This window comes from Scardinius erythrophthalmus (assembly GCF_964197995.2).
Source record: "Scardinius erythrophthalmus genome assembly, chromosome: 1".
Taxonomy (NCBI): Eukaryota; Metazoa; Chordata; class Actinopteri; order Cypriniformes; family Leuciscidae; genus Scardinius; species Scardinius erythrophthalmus.
The window spans coordinates 49,190,976-49,212,905 of NC_138221.1; the positions used below are offsets into that span (position 1 = coordinate 49,190,976).

A 21,930-nucleotide genomic window follows, 5' to 3' on the forward strand; every position below is an offset into this window, starting at 1 on the left:
AACAAATGAGCTGGGGATTCACCTGCATGTTTGTGTTGAGGGACTCACACCTTTGTGTGTGTATCTGATGGGTAGTCAAAATTGAAATATCTGTTTATTACAGTTTATTTCCACAGTTCATCTCCTGTTTTACATAGATAAATATTAATTTGATCTGTATTGTGTATAGTCACATGTAAGTATGTGCTTATGTTATACAGTGTATGGTCATATACTAATTTATTGGAAGCTGAGAAGCTCTCTATACATGAGCGTACAAAGGTAATTGATCAAATTTTATTAAATCTCATCCTAGGAGAACAAGCGTCATTGTGTATATGATGGGGGTGAGCGTTTATGGTTTTAATGGCTGGTATAGAATTTGATGCAGGGTCCAGATGTCCCCTTGTCTCTCTTGAGACCCTCATGTAGCTCTAATCTCAATGGGCAGGCACAAAGACTTCATATAGCAATTTGCATTTTAATCTATTCAGGGGGAGGGGGATTATCTTCGTTTGATGATTCCCTGAAAGTGCCGAGACCTTTAGCTTGTCCCTGTCACATTAACCCTCCTGCATCTGTCACACTAGCAGCAGCAACCTGTAATATAAGCACTGTGAACAGAAGGCGTACACCATCCATTTTGATTTTCAAAAGGCAGATTTACAATAATATGATTCAACCAAAAACGAAATTTCTGTCATTTACTCGCCTTTATCTATGCATGCAGCATATTAGTCTATCTATCTATCTATCTATCTATCTATCTATCTATCTATCTATCTATCTATCCAAGGGCGCCGTAAAGGGGTGGAAGGTTAGGACGATTCTAAGGGCCCAGGCTGATTTAGGGCCCAGAAGAGCAGACCCCCTTTTTCTTTTCTTATTTCTTTTCTCTTTTTTATACATACATTAAATGTGCTAGGCCCCTCATGCACTAAATGTGTATTTTGTCCGTTTTGACCATAGATTTAATATTTAAAAAACAAATAATGTATTTACTGTTTCAGTCACACCCCTCCCCCTTACAATGGTTCATTCCACCTGCGCTGTCCGAGCTACGATCGCTAGTGTAGCGTCTCTTGCTTATTGCACTTGCTATGATGCAGCGCAGACAGCGACACACGCAGGCATGTCACATCAAAAGTAAGGCCATCAAAAAAGGAAAGGAAAGAGAAGACAGAGAACGCCGAAGTCGACAGTAGCCTATGTCACACAGTTTTTCAAAAAGAAAGGTAGCTTGCCCTATTCCTGTATTCCAAAATTTTCAGTTACTTATTTTTGTTGCTACATGACCTGCTTTTATCTAGCTAGCTTAGTAAAATAATTACTGAATTATGATTTAGCCTACATCCAACAATAATAACATCTCTGGGTTATCATGTCTCTACACCATAGACTGTAAAAAATAGCTCTACCCAGATTCAGCGGCTGCTGCACACCCACGTCCTCCTTCTCCTTCTCAAATTCGCGTCCGATATTTTAGCGCGTTAAAAAATAAATACAACCTCACGTTATGTCAATCACACTTGCACACTGCCTCCGAAACTTTCGTCCGTCAAAAAAAAAAAAAAAAAAAAAAAAATCGGATCGGGTTCGATTTTCTGCGTTTTTCGCATCCGTAACAAGGGTTTGAATGGTGTTTTGACAGTTTAGAGCCACAGAATGACGGATACGAAAAAACGCATGCGAAAATTTCGGATTCAGTGTGCAAGGACCTTCAGCCGAACAAGGTGAGCCTGCCCTGAGCGCGAAACTTCGCGAAGATTGAAGCCTCTCAACTCGTCTTATCTACTGTGTTCGCCACATGATGATAACTTTACAAAACAAAAAGTATACGCTTCAAAAATCACAAAATCAGTTTGCCGTGTGTTCTGTGAAGTGACAGTGCTGCTGCTACGATCGATTGTCAAACTTGACGTTCTTAATATGAATAAAATGCCCCAGAAAAAAAATAATATAAAAAAACCGAATAAAACATGTGTCTGTAGTAACCATTGGCTATAAGGAGTTAACAAAATAGATATTTTAATATTTTATATTATGAAAACTAAATAGGCCAATAGAAATAATATGGTTATTACGTGTGTTTGAGTTATAAGTCAAATTTGTATAAATACAATTAATTTTTTCTTGTTTTTGTAGGCTTTGTACTCATCTTTAGACATTTTAACTACGCAATGTGCTAAGTATCTTTTTTAAAGTATACAGGGCATGTTTATTGGGTTAAATTTTATCTGTAAAAAAATGTAGGGGGCCCAGAAATTGTGGTTTCCATAGGGCCCAGAATTTCTGGCGGCACCCCTGTATCTATCTATCTATCTATCTATCTATCTATCTATCTATCTATCTATCTATCTATCTATCTATCTATCTATCTATCTATCTATCTATCTATCTATCTATCTATCTATCTATCTATCTATCTATCTATCTATCTATCTATCTATTTATCTTCCAAACCATGAAGGTATTTTTAAAATAATTTATTTTTATTCATTTTATATCAAAATATTTCAAATAATCGTATTTATTATTATTTTTTATTAATTTTATATCAAAATATTGTGTGTGTGTGTGTGTGTGTGTGTGTGTGTGTGTGTGTGTGTGTGTGTGTGTGTGTGTGTGTGTGTGTGTGTGTGTGTGTGTGTGTGAGTGTGTGTGTGTGTGTGTGTGTGTGTGTAGGGGGAGGTACAGTCAGTCAGAGCGCAGTAGTACGCAGAGGTGAAAGCTCAGCGTGACAGTGTGTGTGATCTCTCCTCCTGTGTGAGAGAACATGGGACATATTTGGATATCCGAGAGCATTTACAGCACAAGCAGTAATAACCTGCGGGTCGGTCGGATTATTGTTTAATCCCTCACTTACCGTGCCTCGCCCCAGAACCGCCTGATAACGCGCAGAGGTCCCGAGACGAGCAGCGCGATCTCACATGAATCTTTGTTATTCAGAGAAAAACAGAAATGGAGCCATGATTTCTGCCAGACGCGCTAGCATCGGCTGCTCAAGCTAACTGGAGCGCGAATGTGGATATCCTTCTTCCTTTTGTCAGGCTGAAGGTTTTCTAACATCAAATTGCAGCAGGAATATATTGTGATTGTGAGAAGTTTATTCCCTTAATTATGATATACAATCAATGTGCACTTGTTTTTGACGCGCTAGGCTCATAGCTAGTACTGCTAGCGTTAGCCGATGCTGCGTTAACAGTTACTCCATCTGAACAACGGCTCGTCTTTAATGTATTTTAATTAGTTTTACGATAACAAATATACATTCTTATTGTTAATATTGTCATAGCCGTGCATGTGATTATTAGATACAATTGTGATGAGATTATTTCTTTGTATTGACAGCTTGGCAGGCGCATGCTAACAATGCACTAGCTTGATAGCTCCATTGCTTTTCTATGATAGCAATAATTTGCCATGATAAAATTGATGTTTTGGTAAATTGTTTTGAGGCTTATACGCGTATTATTTTAATTTCTTGCCAGTAACGATGATTTGAGCGTCTCGGAAGAAATGTAAACAACCTAGTTGTTCAGTTTGCCAGCCCATAAAGTATGCATGCACTGATGATCCATATTATTTTACAATATTTAGACTGGACGAGTGAATACGGCTGGACATTTTAAAGTCTGTACACTTTAAATCATTTCCGGGTCTGGACTGGACGGGTGGGAAATGGTTTGATTCGGCCTGTCTGCTGATTTGGCCAGACACCCATTTAAAGATAGACCTGACACAAGAGACTCAGACCCCCAAAGCTCTGGAGGATTCAGGGCCCATCTTTGACATCAGAGAGGGACACACACAGTTGTCTCCTATCCTTTGCTCTCAGTCTGGCTCTGATGTGAGCAACCATGGGCACCCAGGGCAGCCCTGTGAAGAGCTACGACTACCTGCTCAAGTTCCTCCTGGTGGGAGACAGCGATGTGGGAAAAGGAGAGATCCTGGACAGCCTTCAAGATGGATCTGCTGAGTCTCCATATGCCTACAGCAGTGGTGAGTTAGTCAACACATCCCACACATCTTCTTCACGCAGAATGCGAGTAACACATCCTTCAGCCAGAATGATCTCGGATCAAGGCTTTCACTCGCTGTGAGCCATTCAGAGAATAGTTGTATTAACAGGTTTACCAAGTAACAGGGTCAATATTATTGTTGTGTTTTTGGTGAGTCATTCTGTGGGTGCCATATTGCAGTGTCATTGACTTACAGGAGGCGGAAACGCATGTGATTGATAAAAGTTTATTACTCTGTTTTATTGGATGATTGTTCTCACATTTGCTCAATCAGATTGTTATATAAAAGCTGCACATTTTCTGCTCAGTAGCTGTATAACATACACTTCATGTTTTTTAGTGGAGGTCCGATAATCGTTTTTATACAGTATTGTTAACCAATATTCACACTTCTCAGTTTAATTGGTTATTGTTTGATGGATAAATGACACGTTTATTAGATGATTGGTTGATTTACTGATTGACTGTGTGATTGTTCATGGTATGGCTATAACAGTTGTTGATAAAAATATAAAAAGCTGAAACTTTGCTATTTATTAATCTTCTTTAGGAGCGGGTGTGTTGGTTCTTTTGCATTTCGATGGATAAATGGCACCATGAACTTTTAAAAAAGTAGCCATTTATTTTCAAATAAGAAATGTGTAGCCTAGCTATTAGACGTAGCTTAAACGATGACAAAAAATACATTTGTGACCCTCTAGATCGCAGATCAACTTTGCATAATATAATAATATGAATAAAATATGAATTATGCATACCGGTATGTGTTATTGTTGTAGTATAATAATTATTTAGTTATCATTGTGTTAAAAGTATTAATAAAACAATAATTTAAATCAGTTCTACACATTGCTTATTGGATATGGATAATGAGTAGAGATCAACCCATATTGCTTTTCTATGACCGACAAGTACCTGATAACCGGCAGAACCAATTTGAATTTATTGTTTTATTTTGTCACAATAATAATAATCATGAGGAAAAACAACACCCAATGTGTATTCTAAATATTTTACTCGTTAATAATGAAGTAATATTCATTTTAAGTAATATTTATCATATTCTGCTATTTATGCAAAGTTATTTTTGATCTTAGTAGTTGCAAGTTTATTTTCTCTTCTTTATTTTTATGGCTATGTCTAATCAGCACATTTTTCACAATGAATGACTGCTATTTAAAGAGTTGAATAATTATCCAAAAATACAGATACTGACTGCTGAGGGTTGACGTCGGGTGCTATTCTCTCAAATGGTGTCATTTTTCTGTGGAATAAATAAGTTTAACTTACAAAGTGTGGAATGAATATTGGTCATACACCCATTATCTGTAATTTTGAGATACTAGCAAAAGTATTGGTCAAAAAATCAGTATTGGTTGAACTCTTTTTTTTTTTATTAGTTAAGATTGTACTAGATGTTTTCGGGGAGTGTTCCAGCACAGAGATTTCCCTCAGGATACAAAACACACACAAGTAAACATGACTAAGAGGTTGGAAGTGTCTGTTTTCGTTGAACAGGTCAGTACAGCACACCATCAAGACCAGTTTTAAACACAAGCTCTTTTTATTTGATTTATTTAATGGTTCTCCGTGGGCTGTGATGAGATTAGATCATCCACGCTCCATCATTAGGCTGAAGCCAGTGAGGTGATACACCAATTATAGAATGATATGCCTTTCATAACCAAATGAGCCTCATGTGAGCTGGGTCGCTATTGTTCCATCCCATTTTTATACATACGGGCTGCTGCTTATCTTGTTGCTTGAATCTATTAGGGAACAGTGTGTTCTATGGTTGTGAGAGATCTCACAGTGATGGCTGTTTTCTGAAGTGTTCTTGGGGAGCTTGCTGGTCCAGCTTCAAAAGAGTTGCCTTCACAATCACTCAAAATCAACACAGATGTCTCCACGAGCAGTCCGTGCATTCAGCGCTGCAGGCTTGTATACATCCCTGAGAGAGATGCCATCCTGATGTGCTTATATTGTTTTAATGTTGAAAGGCTTTTTTAATGAATTATACATAGGGTATCTGGAGGTACTGGCTGTGAGCAAGGTGAAGTATTAAAGCCAAGAATGGTTCCTTTTATGGTTTAAAAACTTTATCTCATTATATAAAGTGGTCGACCGATATATTGCCATGCCAACATATCGGCCGATATTTTACTTAAAGGATTAGTTCACTTTTAAAAAAACTTTTGCTGATAATTTACTCACCCCCATGTCATCCAAGATGTCCATGTCTGTCTTTCTTCAGTCGAAAAGAAATTAAGGTTTTTCATGAAAACATTCCAGGATTTTTTTTCCATATAATGGACTTCAATGGGCCCCAAACGGTTCAAGGTCCAAATGACAGTTTCAGTGCAGCTTCAAAGGGCTTTAAACGATACCAGACGATAAATAAGAGTCTTATCGAGCGAAACGATCGGTCATTTAAAAAATAAATAGGCTAAAAATGTTTAAGTTTTATAAGCACAAATGCTCGCCTTGCTCTGTTCTGTGATGCGCGTTCGTGACGTCATGTAATGCGCAATCACGTTGAAAAGGTCCACTTGAAATTTTCTTTTAGGCTTTTTAATATTAAAACACCCAGGATACGCACACGAAATGGGCATTTTAAACGATAAACTGACACAAAGACATTTGAATATGTGTATATGGTCCTCCTTCCCCACATTTGTAAACACGTCAAACGTGACCTTTTCAACGTAATTGCGTATTACGTGACGTCACGAACGCGTATCACAGAACAGAGCAAGGCGAGCATTTGTGCTTATAAAACTTAAACATTTTTAGCCTATTTATTTTTAAAATGACCGATCGTTTCGCTCGATAAGACTCTTATTCATCGTCTGGTATAGTTTAAAGCCCTTTGAAGCTGCACTGAAACTTTCATTTGGACCTTGAGCCGTTTGGGTCCCATTGAAGTCCATTATATGGAAAAAAATCCTGGAATGTTTTCATGAAAAACCTTAATTTCTTTTCGACTGAAGAAAGACAGACATGGACATCTTGGATGACATGGGGGTGAGTAAATTATCAGCAAAAGTTTTTTTAAAAGTGAACTAATCCTTTAAGTTTTTCTGTTTGGCTGACGTGTTGGAAGCGGGACTTTTATTTTGATGGCTCTGAGAACGGCATCGCCTGAGCCAGCGCTCTCTTTCTATGTCTTCATTATTTATGACCTCTGTTTTGCTTAATAGGCTACATTACTAGATAAAACTGTTAAACAAAGAAAATAAACTCTAGGCAAAAAAGTGTTAAAGTGTTTGCTTTTATATTATTAGTAACAGAAAGGTAAACACTATAATACTTTCTGATTTACCGTCAGCATTCAGCATGTATGCATTTATATAATTTAAACAAATCTTTGAATATAAAATGAACATTTAATTTCACAAACCTTGCAGACTTGGTCGAATCCAGTTGTTCAGATTCAAAGTGCGCATTTGTAGCCTGCATGAATCATGAATGTGTTACTCTGAGCGAGGCGGTCAGTTCAGCTTCACTGGAGACGCACGATAAACGATAAACTTTAAACCCTTGATTTCAAACTATGCTGCACTATATTATATGTCATATTCATGTAATTTTCACTGTGCTGAATGTAAAATTTGTTACCTTGTCTTTATTTGAGAAAAAAAAAAACCCCACATGATTCCCAGTGAGCACAACCTTACCAGATTGAGTGCCCTGTTGGTTACAGTGTTTACTTCCTTTTTACTCATATTTTTCCAAACAATTTCTTTATTTGTGAAAATACTGTAATAAAATTACAGAATCAAGAAGTTGCCGTCTAAAAGTAAGTGTTTAATTTAGAGATTTCTTTTTAATTCATCAAATTATTTATTTCTAATTTATTTAATAGTAATTTAAATAAATAAAAAGTCTATATATACTGTGTGTGTGTGTGTGTGTGTGTGTGTGTGTGTGTGTGTGTGTGTGTGTGTGTGTGTGTGTGTGTGTGTGTGTGTGTGTGTGTGTGTGTGTGTGTGTGTGTGTGTGTGTGTGTGTGTGTGTGTGTGTGTGTGTGTGTGTGTGTGTGTGTGTGTGTGTGTATTAGCATTGGCCATCAAATAAACCAATATCTGTCGACCACTAGTATAAAACTAATTTTAGATGTTTTTAGGAGGACATGAGGGTGGTGTAGACCTGGTGTTAATGATCTAGGCTGGTTACCGAAAGGTCATAAGCTCAAACACTATAAGGCAGGGCTCCAGACTAACTTTTTTTACTAATAGGAACACTATAGCCCCTTACTGAAAATTTTTAGGAGCACAATCAGAAAATTTAGGGGCACACCTTAAATCAACCTGGAATGCAGTTATTCATATTTTCCCCCATTTTGACTGTATTACTGACGAATGTCTTGGTAATAAATAGACTTTTATTTTAAGTTCCCAGGGCTCCAGACTAACATTTGAGGGCAGCAGCACTGGAGCCACTAAGTTCTACAGAAAGCATTTGGTAGCACTGGGCAGCTGACAATAAAGCACTGAGCTTGAGTTGAAGTGTAGATAAAATTAACTTGAATTATTATCATTCATAATTTATTCGTCTTAATATTAATTCAAAAGCAAAACGAGTGAGAGAGAAAAAAACTAATATAGGCTATATATTAGGGAGTGGAAATAAGTCAACAAGTGCTCCTCTGCAGCCACCTACTTTTTACAGTGCTTTTGCTAAATGACAAATAAAAAATTTCATGAGTTCAGAGGAGCCTTGTTAAACCGCCTTATGCTGTTGGTTTTAAATTTTGCAGTCTGTATTCTTATAAATTGGTCCTGTGGTGTTTACTCTCATTGATTCGTCTTTGCGCTGGCTTTGAGTGGACATCTGTAAATATTTAGAGTCTAAAGTTGCAGATGCAGACATCTTGGTTGGCCTTCTAGTGATTGATGGATTTGGCTCAGACAAGCACAGCGATTGCAATATAACCATGACACCAAGTGTTTTTCTCCATTAAAAAGTACTTTTCATTTTCTTTCTGTTCTGTTTCAATTGGGTCACGGTGTTATAGATGTGACCAGTGAAGGGACAAAGAACACTAAGGCAGCAGGTTACTGCAAACACTCAGGGCTCAAAAAGCAAAACAATGGCAAGCTAATTGAAGAAAACTAAAGTAAAAAAAATAAAAAAGGAATAATAGAAAAACAAGTAAATAAATAAATAAATAAAGAAAGAAAGAAACATATACAATAAAGATAGGTCATTGCACACAGAAGTCTTGAGACTACAGAACCATGTCACTGAACACAACTACAAATTACATACACAGCTAGTGAATTTATACATTGGTGGGCAGCACGAATGAACACAAAGGGGGAGATGCATACATAATGGCCATTACTCAAAATAAACTAATATGTAAACATCCAATATACCCAGTAAAAAAAACAATTTTTAAATTTACTTTCAATATAAAAAAGAAGAGAAATAGTCCTTGGAGTCTCCTCAGCAGAAAAAGGATTGTTTGAGGCTATATATTTGGCTGGATCAGTACATATACTATATGTCCTATATGTACTATATGTTATTGTGACATTTAACCACTGTAATTGTGTAATATACAGAAATTCCCCCCAAAAAATAAAGAACGAGACTGACCATGCCGTGGCTCGACAAACATCCATCACGCGCGGACAGTGAGGAAACAGCGATGCATCATGCAAATAAAATAATTGTAAAATGCAACAAACTATGTAGCCTAATTGTGTGTTTTTAGGATAGCATAGGCTAATAAATGGACATATTGCTCTTTAAAAGAAGAAAAGGATGTATATTATTTCCCATAATCTTTTCTGCTTTGTTTGGTGTATTAAGACCATAAAACTGTTGAATTTCATCAAAGTTAATAATTTAGTATATTATTGGACTTTTGCAGTTCATGATCATTTTTGGTTTTCGGTTGCCACTTGGTGTCCAGTATTAAGGACGGGTCACTGTGGTCGACTACCAACAACCAACTAGCTGATTAGTGAGATTTGTCTATTTTATCTTTTTCTTGAGTACAAAACTTGTGTTTAGTGGCTGTGCTTTAGTATGCTGGCAGTATAATTTAGTTGTTTGACAGTTGGTAAGCTAAGACCCTCAGAAACTTGCATCTTTGAATTTATCCCCTTTAAAGCTCCGCCAGTGTTTTTTAAGACGGCCTGTCAAGTTATAAATAGAACAACTTTTAAAAATGCATCTCGAGAGAGACCAATTTGATTCCATTTTGTTGCTCTTCGCCTAACTGTTTATGAACACAAGAACCCATCTAAAGCACATTACCATTCACACATTTGGGCTTGGTATGATATATTTTTTTTATGTTTTTGACAGAAATATCTTTTGCTTACCATGGCTGCATTTATTTGATCAAAAATGTGGTAAAAATAGTGGGATTGTAATTTTTATATTTTCATAGATTTAAAAATATAATTTATTGCTGTGATGCAAAGCTGAATTTTCAGCATCATTACTCCAGTCTTCAGTGTCACATGATCATTCAGAAATTAGTCTAATATGCTGATTGAATGCTCAAGAAACATTTCTTATTATTATCGGTGCTGCTTCATATTTGTGGAAACTGTGATACATTTTTTTCCAGCATTCTCTGATGAAAAGAAAGTGCAAAAACAGCATTTATTAATAGAAATCTTTGGACGCTTTTCCACTGTCAGGCCAAACCGTTCTCTATGCTTAAAGGGGACATATGATATTGAGATTTCTTTTTTTCCTTTTTCTTTAGTGTGTTATGTAGTTGTTTGTGCATGTATAAGATCTGCAGAATTACAAAGCTCAAAGTCTTAAACGCAAAGAGATATTCTTTGTAAAAGTTAAATGCTTAAAATGCTTCGTTCAAACACTCCCCCACAAATCTACGTCAGTATGTGGGGGCAGAGTTTCATAACACCGCCAAATGTGACATTTGAAGACATTGGAAGTCTGTGGGAACCAAAAGTGTTTGGTTGCCAACATTCTTCAAAATATCTTATTTTGTGTTCCATAGAAGAAAGTCAATACGGTTTGGAACGGCAAACATAATTACATAATTTTCATTTATGGTTGAACTATCCCTTTAAGACGAATTAGTTGTCCATTTTGAAAATATGTAGCATTTCCCCAGTCCTGGTACAGAATCACTGCTATCCCTCCCATCATATTGTTAGTCAGTTTTCATTAGTTCTTTTACCAAATTGAGGCCTGAAGTCAGACTTGCAGCTAAACCTCAGTTATTCTGAATATGTTGTTTTGGAGCAAACCTTTAAAAACATCATTATAAAACTGCTTTTGTTCAAGTTTTAGTAAAAAGAGAGTATCTGCATTTCTTCTGATGGATGATAAAGTTATGATCAGATGTTCTGTGCTACTGTTGAAGTGCTGGGTCTCAGTGAAACCAGCTTTTCTACCTTTCTCAGCCTCAGGCATGTTAGTTTCATTACTCTTATGCGCTCGCAGTCTTTGAGATTACTTTCAAACTCACACGCACCCAGTTCTGGCTCCTGAGCGTAGCTGGGCACGTTGCAATTCAGACTATCTGAATGTGTTATGAGCAAGCACAACAATGAGACACAAAGACATGCTCTAAAAGCAAAGGCCTCTTGCGTTGAAGAAATCCAACGCTTCTACATTCTCCAGTTGTAAGCAATTTTGTTTTCCACCACCCATTGATAATAGGCTGTTTAAATTGAATTAAACATGCCCGCATGTGTCACTGTCCACTCAATCCCTCTCAGGTGTCCTCAAGTCCTGCTGGAGCTTTCACTTCCAGGCTCTTCGTCAAAACTAGCTGCTTCGGGCTGGGAAGTCTTGGCCTGCGGCCCGGAGCTGGAACCTGAGATGATAATTACACTGTACTGCCCTTGTCAGGCCGCGTTGCTGAGCCATCTGCCCATAAAATTACCCAGAACGAAGGAGGAGGGATACTAGAGGAAGGAAGTGTGATACGCCTTTGGCTTGATGTGCTGCCCTGCTTAAGAGCAAAGCTTTTTGCAGGATGGAGAGCAGCAGGAAATCAGCCCTAGTGGTTCCTTTTAAGTGCGAGTCATTTCCCTCTTGTTACATTCTCTTGTAGAGGTTTAATAATGGAGGACAGACGAAGCCTATGGGCACAGAACCAGCCGTAAATATTAGTATTATTATTTTAAAGATGTCCTGTAAAACAAAAAATACAATACATTTTAATTTAATGATAATAATAGCAATTTTATTGTACTACATTATTATTATTATTCTTTTTATTTTGTAGTACTGCAGTGTAGGATTTAGCATATGTAATGACAGAAGTTTTGGCCAGCCCTACAAACAAGCACAGCTAAGCTGGAGATAAAAGAAAATGTTTAGATTGTAATTACAATTTTTATCAGAAATATTGCAATTAGTTTTTTCCCCTCAATCATGCAGCCCTACTCTGCTGTGTGTATTTGCAGGAAGTAAACGGCTGGTATCAAAGTGGAATAGACTACAGAAGGGTGTGACTTTGTTTTTTCCACTAATCAGAGAGGAACAAAGTTGATTTAATTTCTAGAACTGATGTTCCTGAGGAAGCAATGGCCAAAACCACTCTCATAAACTCTCCCGGGCTACTCCAGGCAGGTGTAGTCCATGTCCGTGTTGTCAGCATTACGGATAAACCGATTTTTCAAGTGGACAAAAAGATGATTCACTGAGACCAGCGCTTTTGGCATGGTGAATATTACACACACTGGCCTGTTTGGAAAGAGACGCAGTGAGCCTTTGTTAGAGAGAGCTGTCTATTAAAATGCAAAACAGGTTTGAATGCTGACGTGTTGTGAAGCGACCAAAAATTGCCATTCAGTCAATGGAGCCCGTACTGTGTTCATATTTTCATTTTATGAATGATAAATGTAGATAAGCTGTCAAGATAATCGCCTTACGGGAAGCGTCCTGGTCACATTTCTGCTATGGTAGCATTAAGTAACAGATTGGTTGCAGCTGTCAGGCTCTCCATTGAATGTGCGCAGTCACTATCAAGATGGTCATCTCAGCTTTACTGCCTTCTAATGAAAGAAAGAATTGCCTGGGAATTAAATTAGGTAGTACACCAAATGCAATCACCATGACGCCTGAAGCTTTTCGAGTTCCCGATCCTCTCTAGACTTATTTTCTTTTCAGTAGACAACCATACACGAGTAAGGGTCTTATCTAAGTGTTCTCTGTCTCTCATTCTGCAGGAATCGACTACAAGACCACCACAATCCTGTTGGACGGGCGGAGAGTGAAACTAGAGCTTTGGTAAGTGGATCACAACTCTTGTCTGTCTTGTTCCCCTCATGACAGAATGATGCATCACCTGCTAAAAGCAAATGCAGTCTTTAAGTTAAGAGTCAGTGTGTTATAGTTGGGCTTCAGTCCACAGACAGCAGGCCTTCCTTCACATTGCACTGGAAAAAAAAAAGCACTGAGACAGATTTGCAAAATGATAAATCACTGCCCATCATGTTCATCAACCTTACTGATACGAGTGTTGGGTTATTTCCCGTTCAGCAGGAAAGATGAGACTGAAGTAATGATGCTGAAAATTCAGCTTTGACATCACAGGAATAAAATAAATTAATTTTAAGTATATTAAAATAGAAAAGTTATTTTAAATGGTAATAATATTTCACAATATTACTGTTTTTACTGTTTCACTGAACATATGAGACTACCTAAAAATGTTATGTTTGCAAATTTTTGACAGGTATGTATGTGTGTGTATATACATAAAAAAACATAATTGCAAGAGCTCATAAATCATAAATAAGAGAAAGTTCCATTAACTGAGAGGCTGAGAAGTCGCTGTTAAACATCCATAGAAGCATTTAGCCACTACCCCAGAGAGACAGAAAAGTTTCCTAATCAGGAAGGCATTGGATTGTAAGACAGCAGAATTACACATTACGAAGACAAACAACAAGCTCATTAGCGTTAACACAGAGTGTAGTAAGTGCCCGAGGAGCAATTCTCAAAGCCCTTGAGGGTTTTCCCATGGTGTGCTGTAATGTGCTGGGTTATATAATGTAATGCTTTATAGTAATTGGGCTTCTTACTGCATATTCCTTCTCATAGAGTCTGTCCTCAGGGCTTTCATCTCGCCCTACATCTATCTTTGCTAACGCACTTTTCAGAGCTCCCAGGTAAATCTGATGTGCTCTCTAATATGACTGTGGAAGTGCAGCACTAAACAGCATTTTCAAGAGTGGGTTCAGTCCCACCACTTCAAAAAGGCAATATATTTAACACTTTCCAGCCAATTACGAACAGTTCTCACTGCGTGAGAATGTTCTCACAGAGTGCATGTCGCTGGAAAGGTTATTTGGGTGCGGACGTGCCACAGTGGAAAACTCGTTTTTCTAGGCTGTGACGCCAACACAAACGCCTGAGTCATCTTGTATTTTGGGTTAACTCTAAACTCAGTGCAGCGTCCAAAACAGTGTCGATTTCAAATTGATAGCTTTGTTCCAAAATGAAGTGAGCTGCCTTTCTATTTACTGCCTACATAGGCAGATGCCTTTTAAGGGAGCATCCTAACTGAAATAGAACGTCTTAAGTGACAGATTTGGAACGCTTTTCATAGGCATTAACTCTGAGGGCCACACAAATAGTAGTGCTCCTTATGTGAAGCATGGAGACTTTAGTTTAATATTAGCATGTTGTTAAGTTAGCAGCAGTGCTATTCTCTAAAAAGCATAGCAAATGCATAGCACGCAAATAACTGTATTTTTAATTGTGATTCTCTCGTTCATCTGCCATATTGGGTGTATTTTTCAAAGAGCTTGTCACAGTGCATTCTGCCATTGCTGTCTATGCTAAGAATTTGATTGTGGCCAAAAGAGGGTAACTTAAAAGGCAGGACCATTTTTCTGCCTACCTTTTGGGACAGCTTTCGCATCAGAAATGTGCTTATGATGCCTCGTTTTGAAATTTGAAGTGTTTTGATGTGGCAAGCTTAACTGACAAGGTATTCACAGTCTTTTTTGTCCTGACTTGTCTCTGTTTGCTTCTAGGGACACCTCGGGACAAGGCAGGTTCTGCACCATTTTCAGGTCGTACTCCAGGGGAGCGCAGGTAAAGTGTCACTTAATGTTCTTGGTCAGAGGACTGATGTTGTACTAAGTGCTCAGCCAAAGGCAAAAAAGGGCATACACATTCACTTACTGTAAACAAGTTTACATAATCAACAAGGACCAGTATGTTTATGGTGAGTTCAAAAGTTTGAAGTGAACAAGAACATTTCTCACTAGTGGGCTTAGAGCGTGTTGAAACGCTTTAGCCGAGCACAGTTCATGTCCTGTTAGTCTGTTAACGTCCCTCCTCACTGCGTGAACAGGATACCGGATAACAATGCATTGTTTGTTTGGCCTCTACAGGGGATCCTGTTGGTGTATGACATCACCAACCGCTGGTCATTTGACGGGATAGACCGCTGGATCAGGGAGATTGATGAGGTAAGAGTAAGCTGCTCTGAATGATAACAGGAAGTGAGGTCACAATCATACCCATAGGTCTATAGGCTATCCACCTTATTTTTAACATCAGAGCGAACGCTATTGTAACTTACGTGTCTGGCTTCTGGTGTCATCCGCTTCTAGTCATTTTTAGCTGTACAAAACAGCCTGTTATGCTGCTTGATACTGCAAACTCAACAGAGGATTTGATTGGATAACTGGACTAACCAGAGGATCAATCTCATCACATGCCATTTCAAAAGTCACACAATTGCATTCCCAAACATCAGACATCTTGAAAGCAAGATAACATGACAGCGTTTATTGTGTTTCGTTTGCACGCAAGTAATTGATGATGTACGAAAGAGAGCCACAATGGCGTCCCCGATTGCAGCAACTTACATTTAGGAATTTGCCGGTAAACTTCACCAGTTTCTTCCAACTTCACCGCGGTGGCTGCTACTCAGGGACGCAAAACACCTTTCTATGTGATTTGTTTTACGTGAATATTATGACACGAGTGAAGCATAAAACTTAGTTTACAAAAGAAATAATAGGTTAGCAATTCAATGTTACAATGCAGCCATGGAAACATTTGGATTCATGCTGAATAAGTTTTCTATTAGTTATTCCACTGGACATGGAATCTCTTGTTTCTTTTCGCAAATCTTCACTCGCGTCTCACTCATTGTCACAGGGAATTATAAATGTTTCTTCCTTTTGGCTCACGTTTAATCGCGTTTATATATATATACACATATACACATATACATATATACTACTTCCGGTATGCCCTACTTCCATTTATTATAGCTATTTTGTCTTTCGTCGTCCTGTTCCTGGCCCTGTGCTTGATATCCAGAGAGGATGTCCTCTCTTACTGCAGCCCCCTTCCTCGTAGGCTTCTCTGTTACAGTCTCTTCCTTCCTTCCTTCCTCGTTTGAGAGTTGTATGTTCTTGTGTTTAATTAAGTGGATACATGTCAGAAACATATCTGTGCTGCACAAACCGCACATATAATGGAGAGAAAGAGGGTTGTATTAGTTGTAACAGGAGACTTAAACTTGAGAACTTTTGACCTGCTTTGGTAAATATTAGAATACTTGAGGCTCTGCTTTGACTTTGCTGCTGTTATTTGAGTCAGACTTGAGCTGATGATTCATAGTGAGTCATTTCAACACAGAATGAGCTTTGACCTTGCTGAGCTTTGAAAGGGTGCATGGTGCAGGTATTTGCTCAGCAAGCATCAAATGAGTTTAGGGAGGAAACTGTTTTAGTAGTCCGCTAAGAAACATATAATAACGTACACTTCAGTTCAAAAGTTTGGGGTCAGTGAGATTTTATAATGCTCACCAAGGCTGCATTTATTTGATCAAAATTACAATAATAAAATAAAAATAAAAACAGAAATGCTGTGAAATATTATTTTAATTTAAAATAGCTTTATTGTTTATCTGAATGTAGTTTAAAGTGTAATTTATTCCTGTGATGGTGAAGCTGTATTTTTAGCATCACTACTCCAGTCTTCACTGTCACATGATCCTTCAGAAATTATTCTAATATGATTATTTGATGCTCAAGAAACATTTATTATTATTATTATTATTATCGATGTTGTGCTGCTTTATTTTATTTTTTGGAAACTGTGATAAATTTTCTTTTTAAGGTTCTTTGAATAGAAAGTTGAAAAGGGCAGCATGTATTTAAAATGGAAATCTTATGTAACGATACAAATGTTTGTATGGTCTCTTTTGCTCAATTTAATGCATCCTTGCTGAATAAAATAATTTCTTTTCTTTTTTTAAACACTGACCCCAAACTTTTAAACAGTAGTGTTGATATGTTCCCATATTATTATAACTAGTGTATATATTATAGTTTTTTTTTATTGCTCATAAAAATGTAAATTATTAATTTGTCTATGTATTTATCAGTAAGATTTAATTATATTATAAAAATATATATACATATACTATTATAAATAATCTAAATGTAAAAATAGTGTAAATGAATGCACAATTAAATATTCAGTATTGAGCGTTACTCAAAATGTAAATAATCTCTAATATTGGCTGATATGGTAACCTGTATGGCAGTGGTGAGCGGTGACGTCACCCGGGTATTGTGAAAAATAAGAAACACCATGACAGGCATCAATTTAAATGTATGCCAGAAGTGTTTTTATTTTAAGTAAACTATTATTAGAATAAATGTAAGTATAATGAAAATACGTAACAAACGTGTAAACTATCAATTAACACCCTTGTTTAGTTGCAGTTGGTCTACTTACAGTAGGGCTGTGTTTAATGGTTTATAAGTTTTCATTAAAAGTACATTTCCCTGTGGAGAAAATGAAATGCTATGATAGTTTCAGTTATGCGCAATAAATCCCCTTATATGCCAGCAAACCAATGAGAACCCGGGACAATGATGACGATACATAACGTAGGTGCCAAAGCTGCTGTCGATCCACTTACCCGAAACCCGCCATAACTGGGCAGATTTGAATAAAATTACTGTCGTTTGGAGAGTTACATATGTATTTTATCATGTAAGGTTTATGGTACACATCAAACAAGTGAATTTATAGTAATTTATAGTATTAATGTTATTTAAGCGAGTCCACGAATGGCTTGGGTATGCAGAGCATTGATATATATTATATACAGTACTGATATATTGGGCATCCCTACTTGGTCTTGACTCGCATCTTTTTGGAGCACGATTCAAGACTTGACTCGGATTCAGAGAAATTAGATTTGAGACTTGACTGTGGTTTGATTTGAATCCACTTGCGGCTGCCCCGTACAGCTCCTTGAGATTGCTCTTTTCTCTGTGGACTAGAGCTGGGCACAGATATGACAGGCCTTATTGAATAAATAAATGAGACAGGCCAGCTGTGACACTGTTTGAGATTCACTCAGTCTGACAGTACCGTGTATCTCTCGGGTCCTCCCATCCCCCTTTTGTAACCCACTTTCTCGTCTCTTTGTCTTTCCTCAGCATGCACCTGGTGTGCCCCGTATCCTTGTGGGTAACCGGCTGCACCTGGCTTTCAAGCGACAGGTCCCCACAGAACAGGCACGGGCGTACGCGGAAAAAAACGGCATGACGTTTTTCGAAGTGAGTCCCCTCTGTAACTTCAACGTCATAGAGTCGTTCACGGAGCTCTCACGCATCGTGCTCATGAGGCATGGCATGGAGAAGTTCTGGAAGCCCAACAGAGGTGAGTCTTTCTCCTGAGCATTCAACTAGTGACAGACCGATACGGCAACACCTCCTCACTTTAAAATCCATTAAAAGTGACAAAAAGGCCTATTCTTCCTGATACTTTAGACCATAATGCCACTAATACAGTGGAAATCTTTGGTTTGAACCTTCTGGGCGATGCAGGAAGACTGGCACGATCAGCATAGCTTTCCATTAGCATAGAAAACCACACTGTATGTCGTCCAGAGCTGCGTAATTGGAGGCAGAAGGCTCTCAGTGAAGCACTTCTTTCTCTGTCTGTTTCCACTATTATGTGGGATTTTCCCATGAGACGTCGCAGTGCCCCAGATGAGCTGTTTAGCAGAAGCAGCATCCTGCGTTTCAGAGAACGGGAAGTGCTTTCAACATGCCTCTCAAAATGTCAGCCATTTACACACTCTCCTTGACTGTTCATGCAGGAGCTGTTAAGTTATTTGTTGTTTAACAAGTTTTTTTTTCAATATCGTGCAGGCCTAATTATATTAAATTATATTATAAATAAAATAAAAGATCCATCTGTTGGTTTAGAAAACGCTGTCGGTTAATTTGGATTTGATTGATGAACCTATTTGGATAACACTTTACTTAAAGCTTATATGATCTCGTGAATAATTGTGTAAACAGCTGTAATAGATTATAATACTTATGTTTCTCATATAATGCTTTAAAACGCATGACAAACAACCATTTCAGATGTAACAAGGAATCTGCAAATTATAATGCATTTTAACTTTGGTTACAATTATTTATTACATTATGAATACCTTTAAAATGCATTATACATAAAGGCTTTTTCACTATAGTTACAGATATAAACCCCCTATAAACAGTAGCATGACCAGGACTATTCAAGAGTTACAGCTGTTAGTTAATATGGTTTAAAGGCTTCCCATTTGAGTCTCACCATTTGCATTGGACTCTATCTGAAAAAATAAATGCATGCAGCGTGTTAACATCTGCTGAGGGAATGTTGAATCATTTAAAATGTTCTCATTACTTTTGTAAAGAGAATAAAAAATGATCTCAGCATGCAGATGCATTAAGGCAGCTACTATTGAATCCCTGGAGTATCGCATGCTTGCTTGTTTAGTTTTTATGGTTCGATTATGTAACCGCTCAACCTCCTGATCGCCTTTGTTTTGTAACTCAAGTGTGTGCGTTTTGTCTTGTGTCTTTGCAGTATTCAGTCTGCAGGACTTGTGCTGCCGCGCCATTGTTTCCTGTACCCCTGTGCACCTAATCGATAAGCTACCGCTTCCAGTAGCCATCAAGAGCCATTTGAAGTCATTCTCCATGGCGAACGGCATGAACGCCGTCATGATGCACGGTCGGTCCTACTCGCTGGCCAACGCCGCCGGAGGCAGCAAAGGCAACAGCCTCAAACGCTCCAAATCCATCCGGCCGCCTCAGAGTCCGCCACAGAACTGCACCAGGAGCAACTGTAAGATCTCCTAGCCTCCGGGCATAGGGGTGGGGCCGCCCCCTCCCTTCCCTTATATAACACTCAGGTGCACACGGGCAAACACACAAGGAGACCGACACAGGGCTGGGTTGATGACGCAACTGAGGTGTGGCACCTCCCGAAGTGGAGAGAGCAGGATGTGAACAAACGCTTCCTGGCTCTACAAACGGCTACATTATTCCCCTCACCTTGCTGCAGTACATTTGATTTCTCACCCACAGACCTTGAATAAAAACGAGTCCTTCATCAGACTTTTTTATTTTATTTTTTATTTTTTATGCAGTGATCGCCAACAGCATGTTTCCTTCTTCACTAGCGCCCTCTGCTGGAGAATTCATGCAGTTTAAACCCTGCAGTGGCTGACAGGCCTCATTTTGAAGTTGTTTTATGGGCTTATTACGCTTTGGTTGAGTTCTCGGTTGCTCATACTCATAATCCTCTGTGCTTTGCATATGGTTTTCCTCTTTTTGGCTCTGTGCAGGGGGTCTGTTCTCCCTGCAAAGTACCTCAAAAGGTCACGTGGTCTTGCATGCTTTCCAATAATGAGAGGGCTGATGCGAAATGACTTGTAGTGCTTGCATATGAACTGATGTATTAAAAATGTGATTTGCACTGCAAATTGGTGGTCTTTGAATTTACCGGCCGTTTGCACAATGACTCAATCAACAGAGTGAATTAACAACAGAACGTGGACTGTGGGACCACTCGGCTAAAAGAGACGGCACAAGCATTTTCATGCACCTTCTGTTCGCTGGAAAGTCCTTGAAGATCCAGAAAAAAAGGTGTTTGATGAAATGTTCCTCTTTAGGTCAGAACTGTCTTCTCCTTAAACACGGATTAACAGGAAATTTCTCCTCAGGGGACAGTATTGGCAAAGAGTTTTTTTTTTTTTTTTGTCAGCTCCTCTGATTTGCTTTTTCCTGCATGTCTTGTGGGATTATTCATCATATTTACAATATTTTAACATTATACTGTAATTACCTCTCCTTATGTCCAGAGTACAGTACCACAACTGCCTGATTTTCTCATCTGTGACCCTGCGTTTGCCACACATTTCAGTACTTTCCCGTTATACTTTCTCACTTGTCTGGCAAAAATGCACAATGATTTCAAATCCCATGTGTTCTACCAGTTTTCAGTGTTGTCGCATGAGTTCAAAAGTCAGGTCTTTTGCTCGAAGCCCTTTTAATCTGCACATACAGCATGGTTTCTCTATAGATATATGTCAGAATGAAGGATAATAAACCCATTCAAGCTTGCTCCTAAATACCAAGCACAAATGAAATCGTGACGTCACAAGTGGAATCTACAACACTTCCTTTGGCTTTTCCTGGCGTTGTCGAATCACGTCAGAAGCAGCGGTGCATTTCTTTCACGTCTGATGAGCCGTGTTTGCTGAATAATAGATGCTCCTCATCTTTTCCGTTTCTCCTCCACCCCCTTCATCTCAGGGACGAGCCTCGTCCTCCAGCGACAGACCTGCCCAATGAAGCCTGTTTAAACCGGGCTGAGCGACAGGCTGCCAGCAGGAGGCCTCTAAACTTCCTCTAGAGGGCTGCAAGCTCTCAGTGTTTGACCTATAAGCTATTCGCTACAGGCCTTTTGCAGTCGCTATAGCTGATAGAATGAACCTGGCGCGTGTTGGTCTTGCGTTTAGAGCAGTTGTGCGTAGTGTCCATCTGTTGGGTGACATAAATACTAAAGGGTCCACAGAATGTGATTGGCCTCCCCCCATTAATCTTTGAATCCCGAAAGGCTGTGGTAATAGAAATACTACAAAGAAGTG

At 38.4% G+C, this 21,930-nt stretch overlaps 1 protein-coding gene across 3 annotated transcripts; it reads left to right on the forward strand.

The window, feature by feature from the left end:
* The first annotated feature begins 1,067 nt into the window (after positions 1–1,067).
* Positions 1,068–21,930, forward strand: rab40c (RAB40c, member RAS oncogene family). Of its 3 annotated transcripts, none has more exons than XM_081383640.1 (7): positions 1,068–1,214; positions 3,580–3,981; positions 13,178–13,238; positions 14,993–15,053; positions 15,356–15,433; positions 18,437–18,659; positions 19,863–21,930. In XM_081383640.1, exons 2-7 carry the CDS (start codon positions 3,840–3,842, stop codon positions 20,135–20,137), a joined length of 840 nt encoding a protein of 279 aa, XP_081239766.1. In that variant the 5' UTR covers positions 1,068–1,214; positions 3,580–3,839; the 3' UTR covers positions 20,138–21,930. The 3 variants fall into 3 exon arrangements, with proteins under 3 accessions (XP_081239766.1, XP_081239765.1, XP_081239764.1); XM_081383639.1 differs by lacking the exon at positions 1,068–1,214 and adding an exon at positions 2,563–3,076; XM_081383638.1 differs by lacking the exon at positions 1,068–1,214 and having other exon boundaries at positions 2,667–3,981.